Genomic DNA, 24,567 nt, shown 5'->3' on the forward strand with positions numbered 1-24,567 from the left:
TATGGTACCCACAAAGCAGCTAATAGGAAAAATAAAATAAATAGTGATTAAAATGTACAACATACGCAATACTTCACCTTTTGTAATTCTGCAACCAGTGGATAAAATTAATAAAAATAAAAATTAAATAAATAAAGGATAAAAAACATTCTCTCGTATGCAGACACAAAAATACATTCTTTGTACTTTTTGGTGCTGTTATCAGCTAATTTTAGCCACAAACGAATTGTGGTATAAAAATAATAGACAATCAGATAAAAAATAATCTTTGGGGAACATGCTGTTGGTTTCTGCAACTTTGAAAAAAGGAGAAAAAATAATGAAAACAAACAAATTGCAGAAGCCATGCTAATAAGGGACTGTGTTAGTTACTCATTACAAACATAAACACTAATTTTTAAGGAGATATCAAAGAGATACCTTAATTATCCGAAAAAAGTGATGGTCAATCCATCCCTCATAAATCCTTCAGAACAGTGCTCGAATGTAATCCTTTACATGAATCCTTTTGAATACAGTTAGTTACTATTACGGTTTTACCCTTAGTTCTGTATATTTCATTTCGTTTAATTTATTTATTTTAATCCGTTTGTTCGTATATAACGTGATAATGTTTTCTATCATCCAATTGCATTTTTTGACGATCGATAAGTTGCTTTGTTCGTTTCTTACTTAATGCTGCATTGCATAATTAATGTACAATACAAAACTTTGACTGAAGTAAATTTCTTACTTTAGTTTTCTGTTTATAATGAATAAAGGGATGAAGAGAACTTCAAATCTAAAGGGCGTTGTTAATATAATCAAACAGAAAATTTCTATTCAAGCTTGAAGGTACTACTAAATACCAAGTTTTTTTAATTTTTATAATGACTAAAGCTTTTTTAGGTGTAATTAGGTACTTAATTTACAATCAAAAATAACTTTTTTAACACAGAAAAATAAAGTAATTCTTATGTAGCGAGAAGATATTGCTGAATTTTAAAGACAAAGCAACTTTTTTAATCCATTTCTTTCTTCTTTCTCGAATTTACGTGTTATCGTTTATCCAAATATTCTATATTGTCCACAATGTAATCCTTTTCGAAAATCCTATTCCAAACAAAATCCCGAAATCCTTTTGCAATCCTATTCGTTAATCCCTTAAAATCGTGATTTCTATCCTGAATCTTATCCCGATAAAATCCTTAGTCCGTTTTCCTCTAAATCCTATCCTTTACACATGTCTCCCTTTTAAATCCTGAATCCTATCCCTTAAATCCTCTTTTATCAGCCCGCGTTTATCCTCATTGATCCTTTGATATATCCTCCTCTTAAAATCCCTTTTTTTATTCCCCATTCCAACAACATTCATCCTTTCCTTATGCACATCCAATAAATTGTAGACTATAACTCTTTCTGACTGGACTTTATTACTCCCTCGTCGGTACATATAATTTGTAAAAGAAAGAATACACATTAGTTTTTCGGCTGTTATTATTTTTTTACATCAAACTATGTGGCACCTTCCATCTAAACGTCAAATATGGCGTTTTACAAACATACTTTTAATTAATACTACGGTAGAAATAGCAAAAAGGGGCCCACAATTTGACTTGATCATTTTTTTTTAATAAACTTACACACTACACTATTAAGACTAATAAATTGTGTAAATCGAAGGTCCACAATCTGAATATTTTTGCTTTAACAATTACTTAAAAAAATTAATAACGTCTTCATTCAATAAAAAGGAAAATGTAAGACAACAAAGTGTAATTTCACATATGTTTTTAGGAATGCTCTTGTGATGGTAACTCAGTCGTAAAAATAATGGCCAAAAATGTCAATTTCTTTTTTGATTACTCAATACAGCAAAAAAATCCGAAACTAGATTTATTTACAATATTGTGAAAGGTGTACCTAATAGTCATACTTCAACATGTAATTCAATACGATTTGATCAGGCAATTAAAAGAAATTGAAACAAAAAAACACACACATGTAACAATTATTTGTCTTTTTAAATGCTCAATGTGTTGAAATTTAATTATTGATATATGCATAGTGTGTGTATGTTTTATAAACACTTACACAAAAACCTAATAAAAAAAATGGGTGTCAAAAAACCATAATACGTACACAAAAGTGGGTCCGCATATTAAGTCAAATTTTGTCAGTTATATGGGTGGTATTATGAATGTGAACGGCTCCTTGAGTAACTGCGACGTACAGGACTGTAAGTTGGGGAGCCCCGACGACGTGGTGAATACGAACGGCTACGAGACCGACCCCCCGAACGTCTGTCGCTACCACCGCGATCTTCTTTCACCCTAATATATGAAACTTCGCCCTGGGAAATGAAATTTAATTTTATTATCAAGTAGCTGTTACAACACATGCACTTCGCTGGACATAAGTAAAAAAATTATTATTAAGAACGAAAAATATATTACTTGAAAGCATATATGATAGATAACAAAAGATATTACCAACAAAACTCTGAAATTAAAATAAGTAAGCTTTCGAATGAAGTCGTAGAAAGTATCCATTAAATCATTAGAAATTTTTTTTAGTGATTTACACTATCAAATACAAAGACCTTTCGAGTATTTTTAAAATTATACAAAATAACGTTGACCACAAAAACATCTTTTCTTATCGCAAAAGATACCACAACCTAATATATATTATTATACTGATAAAACAAACAGTGGTTATCTTTTTATGTAGGAAACGGTTGCTGATAATTATTGTCATGTTATTTATTAATCAAATAAAAACAAGCTAAATTTTAGTGTTGTATATACATATAAATATAATACATTTTAAATTATGCATTGCTTTTTATGTATTGCAAACTAAGGTTAATTAAATTATGCCATTATGCCACACATTACATGCAAAAAATCAATCCTTTTCATAATTGTTAGTATAAAGTACAATGATACATACCTCATGAGATCTAAACCTTGAATCATCCAATTTTTTAATAGCATACTTCATGTCTTCGTATCTCAAAAATTCAACCACACCTGAACCATCTTTAAATGCATCTGCAAAACATACATCTCCAGCTTCTCTCATATGGTCCTTTAAATCCTGCCATGAACCAGAAGGTGGTAAACCTTTAAAATACATGTTGTGGTGTTTGACAATTAACATTATAACCATATAATTTACCCGTTACAAGTACCCTAAACTGTGACCTACGGGCTGGAGGTCCTCTGTTGCGACCTCTATCACCTCCACCTCGACCTCTATGTCCACTAGGTCCACCACCCCTAGGAAATTCTACTCGCAAACGGTATCCATCATAATCATAACCATCCCTAGCATGTACTGCGTCATCAGCATCTCTAAGGATATGCGTTTCTTTAGCAAGTAAACTTAATGTTGCTTTAATAATTACCTTGGGTCTTCAAATTCTACAAAAGCAAAAGGGGGCCCTCTGCGATTCTTTAAATCGACGAATGTGACTTTACCGAACTTGTAAAATAAATCTTGAATGTCCTTCGTACGAATGTCTGGTGGTAAATTTCCAACATAAATTCGACAATCGTTTCTATTATGAGACATTTTTTATAATCCGGAGTAAAATACGGCTTTTTACACTTAAATTATTTAAGCAATCGTTTGATTTTAAGGTAGCTAACGTTAAATTACCGGTACACACCAGTAAAGAGGCACAAGATGCAACAACAAACAAGAATAATGATAGAAATGGAAGAGGAAATGTCAGGTGGCGACATACGCCGAAACTAAAACCCGCGAAATTTAAATAAATATATAAAAATGTAATAGACGTTTTATATTAATCATTATGTTAATATAACACCAAATCGTTAATGTAATTTGTTTTACATTTTAAAATTATCTAAAATATTTATTTTTTATTTTTATTTTTGTTTCTAAAAGAGTTAATTTCTGCCTCCACATATCTTTTTTGCATCAAGTATTAACAACAACTTAAGAAAATAAACCACAAAATAATAGATTAATTTCGTATAAACAAAATATTTTTTAATCTAGTCTGTTATCGTTATTTACCACTTCCTATTTTTCATAAGGGTATTCTGATATACCTTCGTTGTATAGGTATAAAAGTCGAGTTTTTTGAATAAGTTCGATAGTTCTTTGCAACTTTTACGTCTGGTCATAGTAAACTCCACTATTTGGTAAGATGTTTTGTATTATACTGGTACATCTTAATCATTTAAACTAAAATTATTTTACCAAAATCTGACAACAATTGGGTAATGGTAACTGCCTTCTTAATGGTACAGCAGCCTTCATCCCTTCATCGATTTCATTATTTGAAGAACAGAAATGGCTTGCCCGTATTTAGCTAAACTGATTTTCGAAGAAGATGATAACTTATCAGAAGATGAACTTTTAAGAAAAATACGACAGTAATTTTTGCAAAAATGCTTATAGCATAACCCTTTAAATATTAAAACGCATGATAATTTAATGAAGCATGTTTTTTATTAGTTTTAAATTTATTTATATATTGTATTTTCAATAATCAATTATTTTATTTTTTATCAGATCTTTGGACAATATGGCGCAAACTGCTAATAAAAAGCAAAACCTTCTACTTCTCTACGATCGTCCCCTTGAACCCATTTTCGTTAGTAAAGAAGCTGGTAAAAAGAAATCTATTTTCGATGTTCCGAGTACATACCTGGTAGGTATATTAAAAGATATTTGCATAATTCCTAGGAATATATTATATTTTCTTTTTTCTTAGACTGAACGCTACAAGCCGATAGGAATTGATATTGCAAATCGTTTCGGAGAAGAAGCTGACGAAAGGATCCCAGTAAAGGAAATTCGTCTTCCTGACCTAGGTCCGATTTTAGATCTGAAAAGAGATGAAAACTTTACTCTTTTCCTTCCTAAACACCGCACACTTGCTGGCAGATTGATCGATATTTTCCTTGGTAAATAATTCGTTTGCAATTTTTGGATATTCACTTACGTTAAAATTTACAGGTATGCGTACAGTGGAAGATTTTATATCGTGTGCCGTTTACGCAAGAGATAGGGTGAATCCCCTATTATTCAACTATGCACTCTCAGTGGCCATTTTGCATCGTCCGGATACCAGAAATTTGGACGTTCCAAGTTTAATAACAACATTCCCAGAAAAATATGTAGACAGCAAAGTTTTTACCAAGGCTCGTGAGGAAATGACCATAGTGTCCGAAGGATCTAGGGTAAATGTTTACCATTACTAAGAATTACTTTATGGATGGGTTGTAAACTTTTTTCTAGGCTCTTTTTTTGTGCTACATGGATTGCAATAATAAACTGCTTCAAAAGAAGTTTGCAACTGATTAAGTGACAATTAATGTATAAATAATAATTTGTATTATAGGAGCCGATAATAATCCCAAAAGACTACACTGCTTCAGACTTGGAACATGAACACAGGGTGGCATATTTTAGAGAGGATATTGGTCTTAATTTGCACCATTGGCATTGGCACTTGGTCTATCCATTTGAGGCAGCTCGTGAAGTCGTTAATAAGAACAGACGTGGAGAATTGTTCTACTACATGCATCAACAAGTGGTAGCCAGGTACTAATAAATAAAATAGTTATATTATATATATTTAAAGTAACTCTTTGAGTTTGCCATGTTTTTGTTTTTGAAGATACAACATTGAACGTCTTTGCAACAAATTGAACCGTGTGGAACGACTGATTAAATGGCGTGAACCTATTCCCGAGGGATACTTCCCTAAATTAGACAGCATTGTTGCGAGCAGAGCTTGGCCAGCTCGTGTGGCCAATCAGAGACTTAGCAATCTCAGTAGAGACCAAGACCAAATCCATGCTGATATCGACACCCTTGAGAGATGGAGGGACAGGATCTATGAAGCTATCCATCAGGGATTTGCTCAGGATGTACGATATAACACATTTAATATAATTTTGTGATATTTTTTAATTAATAATATATGGATTATTTCGTTGCAGGATAGGAATAACAGAATCGAACTGACCGAAACTGAAGGTATTGATATACTTGGAAATATAGTTGAGTCAAGTATACTTTCCCCCAACCGGGACTACTATGGGGATCTTCATAATATGGGTCACATCTTTTTATCGTTCATCCACGACCCCGACCATCGTAACTTGGTAAAATAATCGTTCAAAATTTGCGTATGATGATGGTTAATTTCATTATTTTTAGGAACCTGCTGGTGTCATGGGTGACAGTGCCACAGCAATGAGGGATCCCGTTTTCTACAGATGGCATGCATTCGTTGACGATATGTTCCAGGAACACAAGGCGACTCTGCCCAGATATTCCGTTCAGCAGGTAAATAATCGTACATAATTCCTAACGAATAAATAAATATGTTTATTACAGTTGACTTTTGATGGGGTTACTGTGAGTGATGTATCTGTAAGCAGCCAGAATTCGACTCCTAACGTGTTGAATACGTTCTGGCAACAATCTGACGTTGACCTGTCTCGTGGTATGGATTTCCAACCTAGAGGATCAGTTTTCGCCAGATTTACTCATCTTCAACATCAACCGTTCAGATACACCGTAACGGTCGACAACAATGGGGCCCAAAGGCAAGGCACTTGTAGAATTTTCCTTGCTCCCAAGTTTGATGAAAGGGGTAACCCATGGCTATTCAGGGATCAAAAAGGACTCTTCATTGAATTGGACAGATTTGTAGTCAACTGTAAGTATGTTTCATCATCTATATAAATATATATCTGACTTTTCAAATAACTTTTATTGTGAAATCATAAACCAAATTTAAGGCAAAAAGGTCCTTATAAAGTTTCCGCCTGTTCTTAGTGAATATACAGTCTTATTTAATTGTAAAAACTAGTGACCATTATCATTTTAATAATTTTTTTATTTAAAGTACGACAAGGAAAGAATACAATTACTCGCAATTCTACCGAGTCATCAGTTACCATACCATTCGAGAGAACCTTCAGGAATTTAGACTGGGATAGACCTGCTGACCAGGCTTCATTGGAACAATTCAATTTCTGTGGATGCGGATGGCCCCAACACCTTCTTATCCCCAAAGGAACCACCGATGGATATGCCTGTGAACTTTTTGTAATGATTTCCAACTACCAAGATGACAGGGTAAGTTTTGTAATAATGGGTATTGTTTTATACAAATATTATTAAAAGTTATTATGGGATCAAAAATTAATCACTGATTTGGGCGTCTCAGTGTGTATAGTGTAAATGAAAGAGTGATTGTGTTTTGTACATATGTATGTGAATCAAGAAACTGAATTGGATGAACAAGAAATCTGAAGATAATTTTAAAGTGGGCGGTTTCTCTGAAGATGCTTGACCTTATTTCCCCCTTGTACAGATCATTTTCAATGGGTAAGTACCTACTTAAAGCCATGATTACAGGTGGCTCAAGACATTTCCGGAGTATGCAATGATGCCATGAGCTATTGTGGTATCAAGGATCGTCTTTATCCAGATCGAAAATCGATGGGTTTTCCATTCGATAGAATGCCTCGTGATGGGGTTGACACTTTAAGGAAGTTCTTGACACCTAACATGAGGGTACAGGACGTTCAAATACGTTTTCAGGACCGTACACTTCGACCACGAGCAAAGAATTAATGGTTTAAAATTTGAAATGGTACATTAATATTATACGACCTCTGGCAATGGATATGACAACGAGAAGACTTCATTTAAATATTATATTATTTTTTTCGTTCTATTGTAATTCAAATTCAGGAATGATAATAAAATAATTTTTAAATGTTAATAACTTTTAATTGATTCTGCCTTTTTACCCCTACGACGACATATGTCTTATTCTGAAAGTACCCTTGTAGCGTAAAACAATTGTATTTTTTCAGATTAATCAGACAATCAGACAATAATTAAAAAAGAGTGAAAAACATTTTAATGTATTTATTTTTCTTTTCATAAATAAATTTAAATACAGTAGGTAACATATGTATATCTATCTATATATGTACTTAGTTGAAAGATAAGACTTATTTATTTATTTTCTTTTCCTGGGGCGATTTTTCCTTTTTTCTGTTTGCAGTGGTTTGACTGTAATGTACTCGTAAGTCTTGCAATATAAGCCACTGCTTTGAATTTTCGTTGAAGCTGAGTTTTTTGCAGTTTCTTCTTCCACTATAAAACATATTTAAATTTAACTTATGAACAAAATACACATTTTGATTATTAATAAAAAGTGATAATTTTTTTTGGTCAACCCTATATCTCAGTCACGTCAAGTTTGTTTTGGACATCCCTATACATGTGTGTATGGTGTGTATTTTGAAATGTTATGTAGACAGAGTGGTGCTGTGAGTTTACAACCGATGTAAATTAATAAAATAAAAGTACAATAATGTAATATTCTAGTGCTAATAACGAGTTTGGTGAGGATTTTTTTATAATTGATGGAATTTCTTTTTGAATTTTTATTTGTATCGAATAACCTAAGTATCTCAACATAACCTCTGANGACTACTATTACACTTCAACCAACTTTGCAACAAAGGTAGTCTATTAATTTTTTGTAGAGCACTTTTCTTGCAATTGTTTTAATTTTTTTTTTTTTCGTAATATTACAGACAATCAGAAAATTTTAACAAAGAAATATTTGTATTGTTTAAGTTCGGCAATCCGCAATACACTATTGAATGTATGAATGACTGACTGCGGTCTAATAATTTAAAACTTTTGTATTGAAAAGTGTTTAAATTGTTCATATAAATGTTTAATTTGTGCACCTGTTCGTCTCTTGAAGGCATTATCGCAATGTAATTATACATATCAATTTTATTGGGATCAACAATCGCCAAAACTGAAACACAACCATCAACAGTACCAAGTACAACTGCTTTTCCATCTGAAGTGCTTTCTACTGCTGTAAGTTCAGCTTGTACTTTATAATTTGCTAACATTTCTGCATCAGATGCACTAAAACATTTTTTTATTTAGGTATTATTTGATTATTGAAAATTGAATACATACCGGAAGACCCTTAATGTTTTTCTTCCACTATGGTAATATAAAATATATTCATCACCTTTTGTAAGTGAACATATTACTGTAAAAACTCCCTCTGCTACTTTGGGTATAAATGTTTTTACTGTTTGACCCTTTTTTAATTCAATAAGTTCTAAACCACCCCTATAAGCAGAGTTTCAATGTTTTACTTTTTTTATTTATTTCTACTAATGCATACCTCGATGGGGCATATAATCCACTTTTACCATCTTGAGTGCAACTGCCTCCCCACCTAGGTATTGTTCTAAGATGTTTTTTGTTTTTTATATCAATTATTGCACCTTTGTCCACTGTTATAATACCTAAAAGGTGGGCCTTGTGGGGCATTGCAACCAAACTATGTGCATCCTAAAATTTATCCAAATTTTATTATAAAGCAAATCTTTATAATTTTTCCAATTCAGTAAGTTACAAAAATTTAAAAATGCTGTTATTTTTTATACTAGGTATGCATTTAGGGTATGTTTTATCTGTATTCTGTTAATTGTTATATTTATGTACCTTAATTCCACATAATTTTAGAGAAATTCGATTTACAAAAGCGCCTGTTATGGCACTGTGTACAAGTATGCAGTCCCTATTATTACTCTTGTCAGCTCCAACCAGTGTTAAATTTTGACCATCACATGTTACAACACATCTCTTAAAGGGCACTCCCGTAATACTTCTTACAGAATAATCAAAAGTGTAGTTTAGATCACCGTCTAAAATATTTCAAAATTTCAGTACATACCTCATAATAATGGAAAATGATATTAAAAGACGATATGTAATTAGTAATTAGTACTTGAAATAGTTGTAATTGTTTTACCTGGTATATTTCTCAAACATACAGTTGCCATAACTCTCATGGAATCAGTCCCTGGCGGGTTACTTGGTTTTGATATCGACAAAACTTTTGCACCTTCATCTAATAATGTTAATTGTTCTATGCCCTGTTGTTCATCCTTAAATATTACTTGTTCCATAATCCTATTCCATATTAGAATATTTCCTGATTCGGCAGATATAATATACCTAAACAGTACAATGGTCATTCTTTGTGAACATAATATGTAGTTTGGCATTGAATTTATTTAAGTAAGTAATTGTATTATTTACTTTCCGTCTGGGGTTATCAAAGCATGTGTGACAATGGCCCCCAATGGTGTGTCCGCCAATTTGGATTTGAGTTTTCCAACTGTTAAGTCCCACACACCTACACAACTTCGTGTTACTGTTACTGCCAGGGGTACATCTTTTGCTAAACTGAAAGGAACGAACTGTCGTTTTTATATACAGATATTAATATATAAATGAAAGTGTTTTCTACTTTTACTGAATTTATCCCATTCTGCGGTCGGTAACGGCACTCGAATGAGATGCTGGCAACGGAAGTAGTAAGAAAGGAAACAGGAAAAAAAAGGTGTTGAATCAACGGGGAACAGAACCCGGATTGTCTATATAACATTTTGGTCAGTAGGAGTGGCTAATTACAAACCGTTGCTGATAGTGACGTTTGTACTTAGTAATTTTTTGTAAACCTTATTGAGTCGATTTGTAGTTCATGACGGTCTATAACGTGAACTTGTTCGAATATGTTATTGATATTCCAAACTTTTACGGTCCTATCTATTGATGATGTCACTATACAATTCCAGTTACCAATGATAAGGGCGTCCAATTGTATTATTCGAGCGAAATGAGCGTCTAAAACTTTTACTAACTTCTGATTTTTAAGTTCCCAAACGTAAAGATTCTTTCTAAAATAGTGATTAATCATTTTTATATTTTTTATTTTTATTAATTAACAAGTATTTCTTACCTAACACCGGCTATGGCATAATTCTTTTGGGCACTAATCATTACAGAATTGGATTGAAGCATTTTGATGGTAATATTGCGAACACCGTAAGGCAATTGCAAAACTAAAGCCCCTGTAGTTATGGGGTTTTCTTCGGAAAAATCCCAAATTATAAATCCGTTGCTAGTAGAAGCTGCAAGTAATTTTTATCACAAATTGGACTCTCAGTGTTGTCGCTTACCTAAAAGAATTGTGTCCTTTCTATCCAATTTTAATTGTAAAACTATTTCAGTTTCATCACTTTCTGATCTGGGTAAATCCAGAACTTTCTCCCATACTTTTTTATCATCATTTTTCTGAAACTTTGAAACGGAGTAATTGTTTTCTTGTGTGCAAGTGTATATAGTTTGCCTATCTTTGCTGAAGGCTATGGCACTGGAATGGAAAAAAGAATTAACACTCCCTCCAATAACGAAATGTTAAATTGTTTATTACCCATGGTAGAAAAATGGTTCGAATTCAGAATCGTTATTTCTATAATAGAACATCATTTTGTTGTCTTCTATGCTTCCTTTCCAAAATAGTATTCGATACTGAGCGAAATTGTCAAATTCCATAGCTTGAAAGAAATACAGTTAAATGGGTGCCCAAAATTTCCAAGATAATCTCTTAGGTACCCAAAATATTCCAGCCTTCTTCAGTGGCTGGGCTTCGGAACTTGTCTTCTTCATTACCTCTCATATCAAATAGTACCCAATAAGTGCTACCATATACAAATAAATTTTTGTTTAATAGAAATACTCCAGCCACCGGTTCATTATTTGGTAAAGGATTTTCTATTACAACAAATTCACTTGTGAGCATATTAAGTAGAATTGTCTATAAAACAATTAAAACATTCTGATCGTGTATTTTTATTGTTCCTATTATTTTCAACTTCTACCTGATTGTTATTGGTAAAAGCAGCCGCCCACTTATTATCTGGACTTAGAATTAGCTGTTGCATAATACCTTCCACGTTAGGGTTGACGTCTCTTGTGAGATCACTTGTCGAAAGATCCCATGTGATAAACCTATTCGATATCGATACCACGTAACGAAGATCAGTTGTTAGACAAAATGCAAACACTGCGAATTGGTGACCTTCCAGAGAATACTTACAAAAAAAAAGTATTAACTTAAATTCTTAATAGGGTTTAAAAAGTTACTTTTAAAGGTCCTCCGGGGGTATGCATGCAATGATAAAGAGGCACCAGCGCACACTGTTTGGGACCCTTGTTGTCGCATTCGTTTAGGAGCATTTTAATGTTCGAATTTGTGCCTATCTCTGGTAGAAGGCGTCCAATTAATTGGGGAGCGAGCATGTTAGGGTATTGCGCCAGAACTGCACCTCCTAAGCGGAGGGCATCAGCTACCAGCACCAATTCTCTAAAAAGATATTCAGGTACTAATAGCTTCATGTTATGTACGCTGTAACTAGGGTTGCCACCCGTACTTTATTATAAAGTGTTGTACTCTATTTCGACTGTGCGTACGTTATACTTTACAAGACACATAAAGTACGCAAAAATACTTTATTTAAGGCCTTAAGTAAACGTCGTAATTTTGTAAGCGATTATTCGAAATTCAGAGTATTTTTACATCAATAATATTGCACAGAAAAATGGCAAGCCAAATTTACGGAACAACCTGATTTCCCAAATCTGTTCAAAGTAGTGTCAAGTGTCACTTTTGCTGTCCGTTCCGGCCACTTTAACATTTACAGAAAGATTATTCTCTGTTATGAACGCAAAGTGGTGGGACGACAGGAATAAAGCTTCATTAAAACTATTTAAAAATAAACTTTTAGTTTACTTAAATCTTTATTTTCCATGTTTAGAAGCTATATTAATGTATTTAAGAGCGACAGCAATTTGTTTCTGGCTGCTAGGTGTAACAAAAAATATGTTTTTAAAAACAAAAGATAAAATACTTTATTTTTATGCTGAATACTTTTTTTTTGAACCGTTTAGTCGAGAAATACTTTATGTAAAGCCTGAAAAGGTGGTAACCCTAGCTGTAACCGTTTGTTACATTTAACATTGATTTACCTTTTCGAATCTTTTTTGTCAATAAAGATGCACGCGTCTTCATAATCTGCCAAAACAGCTTGTAAAGGACAACTTGACAATTTCGCATGCAACCACTCATAGTTAAAGAGTACATTTTCGTAAAGATCTTTAAATCTGTGTGAGCGGACCAGATGAAAAGGGAGCTCTCCAAACTAATAATATTTAAATTTAACAATAAGAAAAAATTGATACTTTATTTATCTGCACCTTCCGTAGATTATATCTTGCTACTTTTCCTTCCTTTGTTAAAAATAACAGGGGTTGAACTGGAACCTTCCTGTCTGCTGCTCCTTCTTTTTCGGTCAAATTGAATCTAAAAATGAAAAAAGGAATTGCCGTCCTCTTTGAAACGATTTTGTAGTTTTATTTACCTGTGTCTTTGAATTTCTGTAAACCTAAAGGGTTTTGGCTTACCTCCACCCCATATACCCAGATAGTAATCTGCTATGGACGAGTGAAAATAGTAAGCCATGTTTATATTTTTGAAATACCTTTCACGAGCAGTATCGCGAAATTGTCTGCAAACATAAAAAATAATTGAACTTCGCATATAATGAGATCTTGTAGTATATTGTTTACCTATGGTACCAATTCATTACGCTCACTCCATCTGCTTCCCTTTCTGATAAGTAATTTGGAAGATCATTTCGTATCCTGGTCCAAAGCAATGGTGGTATTCTTCTAACAGGTGGCAAATGGTACTGATACACATCGTCCAATACTTTATCATCGAGTGAGATCAGATCTTCCAATTCAGATTCCGAAAGGCCACTTTTAGCAGCAGTTATATAAGCCAGAGCGTGGAAGACCAAAATTGTACCATGCTAAAGTAGTAGGTAATATTCTTTCCTATTGTCCTTTATATTGTTAATTTTATTTGTACCTGCTTTTCAATTCGTTCGAATAACATCATGATAGAGTCCATGACTGTCGATGCCAAGTGAGTATCCTGAGGTTTTGTGTAGCTTCTCCACCGGCATATTTCCGCAAAAACCAACTTAACGAAGATGGGCAAACTACATTTTCCTATAGCATTTGAAACCAAGCGCCACTGGTAGTTGTTCAAATCTCTTTTAGCAGTTCCCATCCACATCCTAAATAAACGAAACGCGTTTTTATGGAGTAGAATTGGTATTAATCTATAGGGTTGTTCGGAAAGTCATTTCGTTTTTTCCCGACAGAGGATTTAATTGTATTCTTTTGCACCCAACTTCACATTTAAGCCGTATAATTTTTATATGCTTTGAGAGCTCATATAGCAAGGCTTGTGTGTGAAAAATTCCAATTAATTCTACGCAGTAGTTTTTGGTTGGTGCCCTTTTAAATATGGAGAGCGATAAGCAGCATTTTCGACATATCTTACTGTTTTACTACAGAAAGGGTAAAAATGCTGTTCAAGCCAGAAAGAAATTGACTGATGTGTATGGAGAAGGTGTGTTGACAGTACGCCAGTGCCAGAACTGGTTCGCTAAATTTCGATCCGGCAATTTTGATGTCGAAGATGCACCACGTTCGGGAAGGCCGGTTGAAGCTGATAAAGACGCGATAAAGGCATTAGTTGATGTGAACCGGCGAATAACAACACGTGAGATCGGATTGAGGTTAAATTTATCAAATTCAACAGTTTATGACCACTTGAAAGGCCTGGGATTATCCTCGAAGCTCGATGTATGGGTTCCCCATGTTCTCACAGAGAGAAATCTGTGTCGCCGCATTGACGTCTGCGATTCGCTTCTCAAACGTCACGAAAATGATCCGTTTTTGAAGCGCATCATCACTGGGGACGAAAAATGGGTTGTATACAACAACGTCAAACGCAAGAGGTCATGGAGCAAAAAAGATGAACCGGCTCAAACCATTTCCAAAGCCGATATTCACCAAAAAAAGGTGATGCTGTCTGTTTGGTGGGATTTTAAAGGAATCGTTTTTTTTTAGCTTTTACCGGATAACACAACGATTAATTCGGAAGTCTACTGTCATCAGCTGGACAAACTGAATGATGCACTTCAACAGAAAAGGTCAGAACTAATCAACAGGAAAGGTGTAGTGTTTCACCAAGACAACGCGAGACCTCACACAAGTTTGGTCACTCGCCAAAAGCTTTTACAGCTTGAATGGGATACAATGCTACACCCACCATATTCTCCAGACCTGGCACCATCGGATTATTATTTGTTCCGGTCACTCCAAAATTTTTTAGACGGTAAAACCTTCACCTCAAATGAGGAGGTCAAAAACCTCCTCGATCAGTTTTTTGCCAGCAAAGACCAAAAATTTTATGAGCGTGGAATTATGCTACTACCAGAAAGATGGCAAAAGGTGTTGGACCAGAACGGTCAATATATAATTTAATAAAGTATTTGTTTATTATACGAAAACTGTCTTTCATTTCCACAAAAAAAAAACGAAATGACTTTCCGAACAACCCTATACTTACTTTATGACCTGTATGGCAAGATCTTCTCCCAAAGCGCTGACTTCGATAAAGTTCTCCTCGTTGTCAATCATCTTCCTGAGAATGTAATATTCTCTTGAAACTTCGACATTATTTTCTTCGCATGCGCAAGAAACAATGATCTGAAATAGAAATGAGAAAATTAGGATGGTAATATGTGTCGCTGTTGTGTTATAGTTACTTTACAGTGAGGCGGTAACCTTGTAGGTAACCAAGACACTTTATTAGCATCTTGGGTGCTTGTGAGTTGGTCAACAGAGTCAAGGTATAAAAAGAAAGGTTGCTCCTGGGTGGCGCTTGTTAATAACTGTTTAAAATGAGCTGTTAGTGGGACTAAATCGTCCGGTATGGTATCGAAAGGTATCATGAAATTGTATGAAATCTAGAGAAAAAAAATTATCTACATAGTCTTCAAAATAGGTAAAGTATAATAACCAACCTGTTGACATATGGAAATTAGGGTAGGCGTTAAAGCGCTCGAATCTGGGGTAGTTCCAAGAAATCTCACAATACTGATTGGTTTAGCATTTGGGAACCATCCATTCGATGTAGCCATGCTTGCTGCTTTCGCTAAAAGAGAGGTTTTTCCACAACCTCCTTCTCCATACAGAACCAACGGTTTATCTGAATTTCCTATCATATATTGATGGATTCGTTCTAAGTTTTCTTCTCTACCATAAAAAACCTACATAAAAGGGGTGTAAGTTGAACTACGACTGTTTTTAACTTAATAAAAGGTATTACCTTTACGGAATTATTGCAAGCATGTAAGTGCTGTAAAATTTCTGTAACTATTTGACCCTGCGCACTAGAATCTTCTTTTCTCATTGCTCTATCCACTAATTTTGTGATATTACGATAAAAATGACTGATAAAATTCTTCAGATACTCCTCGTGAGTTTCTGGATCCAATCCTTCTCTGCCTATCCATTCAACTGTGTACCTTAAAAAAATCCATCTCATTAATTGAGCAGTGACTTCAATAGCAATTGCAATTGGATTAGAATAGAAAATTACTTCTGTAAGTTCGTTGTTTCAATTTTTGCTGGCAATCTCTCATCTCTTAAATTTGCCAATAATTTGGAAGACTCTTGGTCCAAGCTTCTGTTAATTATATCGACAAAAAGGGAAGCTTTCTTTAAATTTTGGAGGTTTATGTTGTTTATGTAGCGGATGTACGCAAGGCAATGGTTTTTTGTATTTCTTACATTAAGGATACCATTTATGACTTCTCTTTCCGTTACTATAATAATATCAGGAAGTGTTTATTGTGCACATTTTCAAAACCCTTGTAAATGTATAATGAATCATTAATAGTAATACCGGACATAAAGTAATTGTGTTTAGCATCATTATCCATCTTTCCCTGTTGATGTAGAGAAGATGCTGCTTTGCGAAACAATTTTTGAAATTTTTCGAGAGTTGCCCACCAAACGGCTTGATCTTGCGCCTGAAGTTTAGGGATTCTCTAAAGATTAATAGATTCTCATTATTTTGAATTATTTTGTTCACGTTTTTGTAAAAACCTTGTTATTAAAATTGAGCAAGATCGAAGAAATAGGTTGAAGTACCGAAATGGGTGGTACAGCGTTGCTATCTTTTTTATACCACGTGTCAATAAGTGCAACGTCATTTCCGGTTGCAGCTAATTCGTCTCGTATCATTTGAAGTTCTGATGACAATATATACGTGGGGATTGGTCTATAACCATATTTTTGACCAAGAAAAACCTATAGAAAATATTTTAGTATTTCTTTACATAAATTAAAAACTTATAAGAAATGTACCACTCAGCAAGGTATGCCTGCTCTATTGGTTTTTTAGGTATGAGTGAATAGTACAGAAAAATTGTATAATTTTTTGTTTAATTTTATAAAATGTAGGATATATAGAGTAAATTAGTAAGAAATTTGTTTTAGACTCAAAAAAAAAAATTACATACATATATCTTTTCGTCATATATACCATTTCACTGTATGCACCCCTATCTCTGCTTCATTTTCTTTACCTGAGCAAGCATCAAGCAGACTTTAATGCTTACACAACGAATTCTTATTTGAAAGCAGGTTAATATTTACTTTAAGAAGTCAATTTTTTATTGTTTTAGTAAATAAATTAAATGTGTATATGAATATACTTAACGACAAAATTTGGGCCCATCGAAAGTCTTTGGCAATTCTCTATTTCTTTCATACATAGTTCCGTCGTCATATGATCGTCTGTTGCTTCATCCCTGACACCCCATCTCATGTCGACCACCTAAATTATTCTTATATGTATTTAATTATTAGAATTGATAGAATATGTATTAGAAAGAGTTGGAGAACAGAGGACTCCATGGAAGTCAATAAAAAATAGGCGAGATAAGTTGGTACGACACCTTCTCAGGCATAAAGGACTAGTCAGAGACATATTAGAGGCAGAAACAGGAGTTATGAGGGGTAGAGGTAGACCTAGATTAGATTACTGTTCGCAAATAGTTAAGGATGTGGGCTGTTCTAGTTTTAGGGAAATGCGAAGTTTNTCAACTAACTAAAATATTTGTAACTTAACGATTTTTTAAATTATTTATCCTAATGGTAAGTTATAATAATTGGAGGTCATTTTTTATTTTTGAAAACTTAGTTACATATTTTATGCTTCCCATAAAGTATTGGAAAAAATAATAATATTATTAAGGGAAAAATTAGAGTGTTGTTTAAGGAAAAATTAGAATCTTATTGATTTCCATGTTTCAATTTCTAGGTCAAATTTTGTACCACTTGGTACCGTGATAACAAGAACGTTTCAAGGACTTTTAGGCTATTTTAAATGCAGTAAATTGCGACAGGTGCAAAAAAAAATAACGGTGCATATTTATGTGTACATGTTTTCTTATTACATAATATAATGGGAAGATTAGAGACTTTTAATAAATAATTTTTAACAAATTGTTCGTTCCTTTTTTTATCGGAAGATTAACAATCATTTTTCTTTTTTTTTTTTTATTTCTTGATTACAAATACTTTTGTATATTATTTAAAACTCGCCTGAAATTCAAGTCCGTGTTTTTCCCTGCAGTAATCTTTAATTTTAGGATAGCATTTTGCCATGAGCGTATTTCTTTCCATCGTAGTATCTACGAAAATTAAAAAGTAAAATAGTTTACCTATTATTTTTTCTCAGTTATCTCCGCGTACCTGTGAATGTTGAACTTGTAAAAATTCTGACGATCTTGGAACTAACAGGTGGTAGATTTTCCAGAGAACCGGCAAAAATAAGGTCAACAGTTCGATCATCCATTTCGATTCTTTGTTTTCCAATATAATGATTGTAAACTTTTTGTTTGTTTAAAATAATGGGTTAGTTAAGTTAAGCACATCTGTGTTCTGCATGTGCTTGTAGAAGTGATTGGACTAGACTAGAAAACTAATTTAGTAAGGGGCATAATCGATAACTCATTTACCCAATTCAAAAGGGGGGTTGTCTTCGACAAACTAAAACGTATCCATCGTTAAAAGGGAGGGGGTTACTTATCAAAGTTTTCCCTTTACAAAGGCGTGATAAATTACATTTAGTCGCGTTTTTCGCCTGACTTGATAGTCTCGTTAGGAAAAATTAAATTGAAGGTCTTTGTTAAATTGATACATCGTTTTCAAGGATAAAATACAGTAAAAAAAATCAATTAATGTAGTATTTTTATTTTTTTACAGAAACAATAGTTTGGCCAGTTTAAAATAAGTTAATATAATATTACAAAAAAAAACACTGAAAATGGCTGGGGTTGATCCAACAACTGCACAAATGAACAAATTCCGTAGTTATATTACTACACTTGCGGATCCCAGCTGTAAAGACTATCTAAAACTAAAAGTAATCCAAGAAATTGGCGAAAATCTTGAGGTAAATTTATTTAATACAATATTATATGTATCTTTCAGTTACTAATGCATATTTTTAGCTTATACTCTCTTCGTATTTGTACCCCAGTTTTCTGGAACATGCAGTTAAAATGTTTTTAAAAATTCTACAAGAAGGTGAACCGCATTTTATAGCTGAATATAATATTCAACAGGTATTCTACAAAATATGCCTATCGAATTTCTTGTTTATTGAAATATGTATACTTTTTAGGTGCGAAAATTAATATTGGAATTGTTACATAGGCTTCCAAATAATGATCTTTTACGACCCCATGTAAAACCAATTCTTTCGTTAATGTTAAAACTTCTAGAATTGGAGAATGAAGAAAACGTTCTCGTTTGTCTAAAGATTATTATTGAATTACACAAACAACATAGGCCTTCCTTTAATGCAGAGGTACATTGGACATACACATTTCAAAATATAACTACGTATTAAATCAATATTAACTTTTTGTGTTTTAGATTCAACACTTTTTGCAATTTGTAAAAACTATCTATTCTGATTTGCCTAATCACATGAATAAAATTTTTGAACCCAAACCTCCTATTAAAGTGAAAGATTTAACGGAACTTAACATTGAAGAACTTTTGAAAGAAACTTACACCATCACCACTATACAGACAGAGAACAAGACCAAAGATGGCACTACGATAACAGTAAGTCTTTGATTTTTTAATTGCAAAAGTTTGTTTTTCATATATATTTTTTTTTTAGTACAATTTAATTCCCAAAGCTGTACTGTCCTTAAAAGTGCTCCAGGAATTACCTATTATTGTTGTTCTTATGTATCAATTGTATAAACAAAGTGTTCACCAAGATGTTAGTGATTTTATACCTTTAATTATGACTACTATTACACTTCAACCAACTTTGCAACAAAGGTAGTCTATTAATTTTTTGTAGAGCACTTTTCTTGCAATTGTTTTAATTTTTTTTTTTTTCGTAATATTACAGACAATCAGAAAATTTTAACAAAGAAATATTTGTGGATTTTATGGGGGCCCAAATTAAGACTTTATCTTTTCTCGCCTATATAATAAAAATGTACCAGGAAGTAGTTTCCAATCATTCCACTATGATGGTCCAAGGCATGCTGCAACTTTTGGCCCTGTGTCCCATGGAAGTAGCCCACTTAAGACGTGAACTTCTGATAGCTGCCAGGCATATACTGGCCACCGATCTCAGAAATAGTAAGAAAACTATAATCATTTTTTGGTTGTCGTAATAGAATTTATTTTTATTACCTAGAATTTGTACCACATATGGAAAAATTATTCGACGAAGACATCCTATTGGGGAGGGGTTGGACAACGCACGAATCGCTCCGCCCACTTGCATATTCAACATTAGCCGATCTTGTGCATCATGTGCGTCAACAGCTTCCTTTATCAAATCTCGCAAGGGCAGTTCACCTTTTTAGCAAAAATGTACATGACGACAGCTTAGCAACTACGTGAGTAACATTACATGTGGTCGACTTTATTTTTATGAAAATATAAAAAATAAGAATTGCGGAGGCTGATTGTGATTCGTTTTGTTTAAATTCTATTTCTTACCTTATTATTTTAATGAAGTTCTTTTTAGGATCCAAACTATGTCTTGCAAATTGTTACTGAATCTAGTGGACTGCATACGGGTAAGGGCAGAAGCGGAGAATAACGTAGAAGGACGAGAATTACTTATGCGTATGTTAGAGGTGTTTGTTTTAAAATTTAAAACTATTTCCAAAATCCATCTGCCAATTCTCATCAGCAAGTGGTAAAAGAAACTATTGCTATCTTTTTCTCTCTAATTAACGAAGCATTCTTTTAATTTTCGGCTAGTAAACAACAGCAGCAACAGAGCACAACGCCTGGACTTCAGACGCAAGTTTCCCAAACAACAGAAATAAAAGGTGACCCCGACAAGTCCTCTGTTGATATTTTGGACAGTTCTGTTACCGATACTACCCAGAAGGAGGTCCGGTCTCGTATCGGGACAACATGTAATCAAAACAACAATTATAACGTAGCTGACTACCGAAGCCTTGTGAAAACTCTAGTGTGTGGGGTCAAGACCATTACATGGGGTTGTGCAACATGCAAAGTATGTAGAACTTTTTTAACAAATGTTCTTTTATACAAGATTTTTTTTTCAGACTAGTTCAATGCAGCAAATTGCGGCTACAAAGCAGTTTCAACCTCACGAGACTTTGGTCTTTGTTCGACTAGTTAAATGGACCCTACGAGCTCTAGACATTTATACTTTAACGGCAACTCCACAAACTGGACCTGCTACAAGGGCTAATCAACAAACCGTCAGATCAAAAGAAGAAAAGGATGTTTTAGAACATTTTAGCGGAGTTGTAAGTAAACAGTACCATGGGTATACTTATCACTTGTGTCCCATTTCCTCTTCATTTATTATAAAACGATATTTTTCAGTTTTCTATGATGAATCCACAAACTTTCCACGAAATCTTTTCTACTACTATAGAATATTTGGTAGAGCGAGTCTACAAAAATGCAACTCTTCAAATAGTCCCCAACACATTACTAGCAAATCCCACCACTAGTCCCATTTTTGCTACTGTTCTGGTCGAATATCTTCTGGAGAGAATGGAGGAGATGGGCTCTAACTTGGACCGCAGCAACCTTTACCTTCGTTTGTTTAAATTGGTCTTTGGAAGCGTGTCTTTATTCCCTCAGGAGAACGAGAACATGCTAAGACCACACCTTCATCAGATTGTCAACAGGTAAACAAAAAGTTACTTATTTTCTTGTAAGTTGTGTTCTCTTATATTTGTCTAATTCTTGTTTTAGATCTATGGAATTAGCAATGAGTGCTAAAGAACCTTACAATTACTTTTTATTGTTAAGAGCTTTATTTAGATCTATAGGAGGAGGTAGTCACGATTTATTATATCAAGAATTTCTCCCTTTGTTACCTAACCTATTAGAAGGTAAGATAATTTTTTATTGTTACTTTCAAGTCTTAATTTATGTATCTTTTTATTAAAGGACTGAACAGGCTTCAAAGTGGTCTTCATAAGCAGCATATGAAAGACCTTTTTGTTGAATTATGTTTAACAGTGCCAGTCAGATTAAGTTCTCTTTTGCCATACTTGCCGATGTTAATGGATCCTTTGGTGTCAGCATTGAATGGATCACACGTTCTAATAAGTCAAGTAAGTTACTGCTAAAAATCCTCTTATTGTATATATTGTTTTGTATTTTATGCTTATGTGTTGAATTAACTTTTACCTTCTTTTGCAGGGTTTGAGAACATTGGAGTTGTGTGTAGACAATTTGCAGCATGACTTCCTCTATGAGCACATCCAGCCAGTCCGTGCAGATCTCATGCAGGCCCTCTGGAGAACACTGAGGAATAACGATCAAGTTGCTCAAGTGGCTTTTAAGTAAGTTTAAACTCGTTTTCCCCTGCATTTGGAAATTTTGTTGATGTAATTTTCCTCATCAGAGTTTTGGGAAAATTCGGTGGTGGCAATCGGAAAATGATGACAGAACCTCAAAAATTAGAATACATTTCGTCGGATCATAGTCCTCCATCTATTATCGCTCACTTCCACGAACAGCAACACGCAATAGAATTTCCTGTGTCAAAGGTGAAAATTACTATAAATGTGTAAGATAATAATATAATATTTATTGGTTTTCTTGTTATTTATAGGTCATAGAAACCGCATTCAGCGCTTTGAAGCAAAGTTCCACGGATTCTTTCTATAGGCGACAAGCATGGGACGTTATAAATTCGTATCTAGCAGCATCCCTTAATCTATCAGATGATAAAAAGACAATAGTAAACCTCTTCATGCATCCCAGTTTCCAGGAAATAAATCGAATTCCTCACATCAAAGGGTCTTCCTACAAATCCATTTACACAGAAAGCAGAGAGACCCATCAGACTGCGTTAACAGGTCAGATATTTTTAAGATCCTTTCTTTTATGTACGGTTTTGATTGATCGTGTATAAATGATGAGCATATTTAAATATAAAATAAAAGAAAACAACAAGGACGTTTCACAAATTAACATATTACAGTTTATACAAGAGGAGGGGAAATTTAGAGAAGTGTTTCTGTTCGATTATTTAAGCTATACTTTGAATCTTAATAATATCAGTTTTGCATACAAACATTTTTAAAATCAGAAGACTACCCTTTTTATGAGACTTGAAATTAAAAAAGCTTTACATAACAATTGTAAATAATGAAACACAAATTCATTTCCACATTTAATTTCCCTTTTTTCGTATAGATGTAGTAAGTTATAAATATTAATCACCAAGTTCTAGACATTAATGATCTTTTGCAAAATCTTTGAAATTTTTGTTGATATCTTTATTTTCCAATTAAATATTTTATTTTCATGTAATTATTGTCGCAAGTGTGTATTTTCCTTTGATTTTATATTGTAGTATTTTTGTTTTATTCTGTCTGCATCTTCTTGTCGTTAAGTGCCAATTAGAAATCATACCAATCGTAAACGAGATTTATACGGCTTCATTAAAAATAAATTACAGCGGATTGAAGAATGTTAATCACAGCTTCCTTGTGTTGCAGAGAGGCTTGCGGCTTATATAACTTTGAAAATCGTGATCGATAATTCTCATTTCTTTCCGATTCTATAATTACCTGTTTGGTTTTAACATTAAATAAATGCCCACGCACTTGGGCTACACGGTTGATTGAATATATACGGGATGTCGGAACAGTTAAATAAATTACGTTTGAAAAATTAAACTTTTTTCTAGAAAGTCCATTGTAGTATTTTATTTATTAAACATTGCACGGCTGTACGCCCTATAGATATAATATGCAATTTATGATGTATCAAACAATCATATGGTTCTACAGAAATTTGGAAATTAGTTAGTTTACATTTTATATTTTGTAATTTTGATTTTTTTTTCGAAATTACAAATAAATATGATTTAATATAAATCTAAAAAAAACGTTGAAATTTTGTCACCCATTTATTTTATATTTACATTAAATAACTGTTTATTTAAGAATCATTCAGTAATTTACAGGTAAAAAATTTGATAGGAATAAAATAACTTCCGGTTTAATGCGTTGAAGGTAATATAATAATAATAATAATAAGTTGTACAAATGATATGAAAGAAACCTATAGTGGAAGCAGATCAACTCATGCTTACCCAACCGTAGCCTTTAGTTTCGTTCTCTACTTTTTAATAAAAAAGTTCAACGTATGACACACTGTATCTTAATACGAAAACGATCCTAAATGGTATCCCTCACATATATGTAACGTATAAAA

General features: G+C 33.4%; 4 protein-coding genes across 5 annotated transcripts in view; 2 read left to right on the forward strand and 2 right to left on the reverse strand.

Moving 5' to 3' along the window:
* Window positions 1–1,393: 1,393 nt before the first annotated feature.
* On the reverse strand, window positions 1,394–3,706 carry LOC108742829 (serine/arginine-rich splicing factor 1B). The gene is made up of 4 exons (XM_018478163.2): window positions 3,392–3,706; window positions 3,163–3,338; window positions 2,935–3,107; window positions 1,394–2,332 (listed from the first exon to the last, which is right to left on the reverse strand). The coding sequence occupies exons 1-4, from the start codon at window positions 3,556–3,558 to the stop codon at window positions 2,174–2,176; spliced, it is 675 nt and encodes a 224-aa protein (XP_018333665.1). The 5' UTR covers window positions 3,559–3,706; the 3' UTR covers window positions 1,394–2,173.
* A 387-nt stretch (window positions 3,707–4,093) lies between these two features.
* Window positions 4,094–7,765, forward strand: LOC108742826 (phenoloxidase 1). Of its 2 annotated transcripts, none has more exons than XM_018478160.1 (11): window positions 4,094–4,157; window positions 4,531–4,669; window positions 4,733–4,925; window positions 4,978–5,201; window positions 5,363–5,565; window positions 5,642–5,894; window positions 5,967–6,131; window positions 6,187–6,315; window positions 6,367–6,691; window positions 6,881–7,113; window positions 7,396–7,765. In XM_018478160.1, the coding sequence occupies exons 2-11, from the start codon at window positions 4,544–4,546 to the stop codon at window positions 7,612–7,614; spliced, it is 2,070 nt and encodes a 689-aa protein (XP_018333662.1). In that variant the 5' UTR covers window positions 4,094–4,157; window positions 4,531–4,543; the 3' UTR covers window positions 7,615–7,765. The 2 variants fall into 2 exon arrangements, with proteins under 2 accessions (XP_018333662.1, XP_018333661.1); XM_018478159.2 differs by lacking the exon at window positions 4,094–4,157 and adding an exon at window positions 4,228–4,391.
* A 239-nt stretch (window positions 7,766–8,004) lies between these two features.
* LOC108742816 (NACHT and WD repeat domain-containing protein 2) lies at window positions 8,005–18,792 on the reverse strand. The gene is made up of 29 exons (XM_018478143.1): window positions 18,559–18,792; window positions 18,409–18,497; window positions 17,522–17,638; window positions 16,906–17,109; window positions 16,703–16,847; window positions 16,397–16,622; window positions 16,124–16,322; window positions 15,819–16,064; window positions 15,561–15,761; window positions 15,362–15,501; window positions 13,808–14,018; window positions 13,504–13,748; window positions 13,296–13,442; window positions 13,132–13,237; window positions 12,904–13,076; window positions 12,022–12,241; window positions 11,757–11,969; window positions 11,491–11,692; window positions 11,309–11,432; window positions 11,055–11,248; window positions 10,835–11,006; window positions 10,554–10,772; window positions 10,132–10,278; window positions 9,842–10,047; window positions 9,532–9,734; window positions 9,209–9,378; window positions 8,995–9,153; window positions 8,751–8,940; window positions 8,005–8,145 (listed from the first exon to the last, which is right to left on the reverse strand). Exons 1-29 carry the CDS (start codon window positions 18,659–18,661, stop codon window positions 8,005–8,007), a joined length of 5,112 nt encoding a protein of 1,703 aa, XP_018333645.1. The 5' UTR covers window positions 18,662–18,792.
* Window positions 8,276–24,567, forward strand: part of LOC108742817 (transcription-associated protein 1) — a 41,873-nt gene continuing 25,581 nt past the window's right edge. Inside the window, 18 exon segments of the mRNA XM_025977094.1 lie at window positions 8,276–8,396; window positions 8,768–8,889; window positions 19,072–19,261; window positions 19,320–19,433; window positions 19,493–19,678; window positions 19,747–19,941; window positions 20,000–20,166; window positions 20,240–20,475; window positions 20,534–20,738; window positions 20,870–21,043; window positions 21,109–21,370; window positions 21,423–21,629; window positions 21,709–22,019; window positions 22,087–22,226; window positions 22,285–22,451; window positions 22,540–22,682; window positions 22,745–22,889; window positions 22,955–23,201. Of these exon segments, the coding sequence (XP_025832879.1) occupies window positions 19,133–19,261; window positions 19,320–19,433; window positions 19,493–19,678; window positions 19,747–19,941; window positions 20,000–20,166; window positions 20,240–20,475; window positions 20,534–20,738; window positions 20,870–21,043; window positions 21,109–21,370; window positions 21,423–21,629; window positions 21,709–22,019; window positions 22,087–22,226; window positions 22,285–22,451; window positions 22,540–22,682; window positions 22,745–22,889; window positions 22,955–23,201 (3,028 nt within the window). The 5' untranslated portion in view covers window positions 8,276–8,396; window positions 8,768–8,889; window positions 19,072–19,132.

This window comes from Agrilus planipennis, unplaced genomic scaffold, assembly GCF_000699045.2.
Source record: "Agrilus planipennis isolate EAB-ADULT unplaced genomic scaffold, Apla_2.0 scaffold380, whole genome shotgun sequence".
Taxonomy (NCBI): Eukaryota; Metazoa; Arthropoda; class Insecta; order Coleoptera; family Buprestidae; genus Agrilus; species Agrilus planipennis.

Bases quoted from the DNA above. Each gene is read 5' to 3' on its own strand.
- LOC108742829 (XM_018478163.2), bottom strand. From the start codon at position 3,558: ATGTCTCATAATAGAAACGATTGTCGAATTTATGTTGGAAATTTACCA. The intron at 3,339-3,391 runs GTAATTATTAAA...GCATATCCTTAG, and splicing joins GTAGAATTTGAAGACCCAAG to AGATGCTGATGACGCAGTAC. The intron at 2,333-2,934 runs GTATGTATCATT...TTCATTTCCCAG, and splicing joins CAAGGTTTAGATCTCATGAG to GGCGAAGTTTCATATATTAG.
- LOC108742826 (XM_018478159.2), top strand. From the start codon at position 4,309: ATGGCTTGCCCGTATTTAGCTAAACTGATTTTCGAAGAAGATGATAAC. The intron at 5,895-5,966 runs GTACGATATAAC...ATTTCGTTGCAG, and splicing joins ATCAGGGATTTGCTCAGGAT to GATAGGAATAACAGAATCGA. The intron at 6,316-6,366 runs GTAAATAATCGT...TGTTTATTACAG, and splicing joins CCAGATATTCCGTTCAGCAG to TTGACTTTTGATGGGGTTAC.
- LOC108742816 (XM_018478143.1), bottom strand. From the start codon at position 18,661: ATGGATGATCGAACTGTTGACCTTATTTTTGCCGGTTCTCTGGAAAAT. The intron at 15,762-15,818 runs GTTGGTTATTAT...TTTTTTCTCTAG, and splicing joins TAATTTCCATATGTCAACAG to ATTTCATACAATTTCATGAT. The intron at 14,019-15,361 runs GTAAGTATAGGG...TCGTTTATTTAG, and splicing joins CTTGCCATACAGGTCATAAA to GATGTGGATGGGAACTGCTA.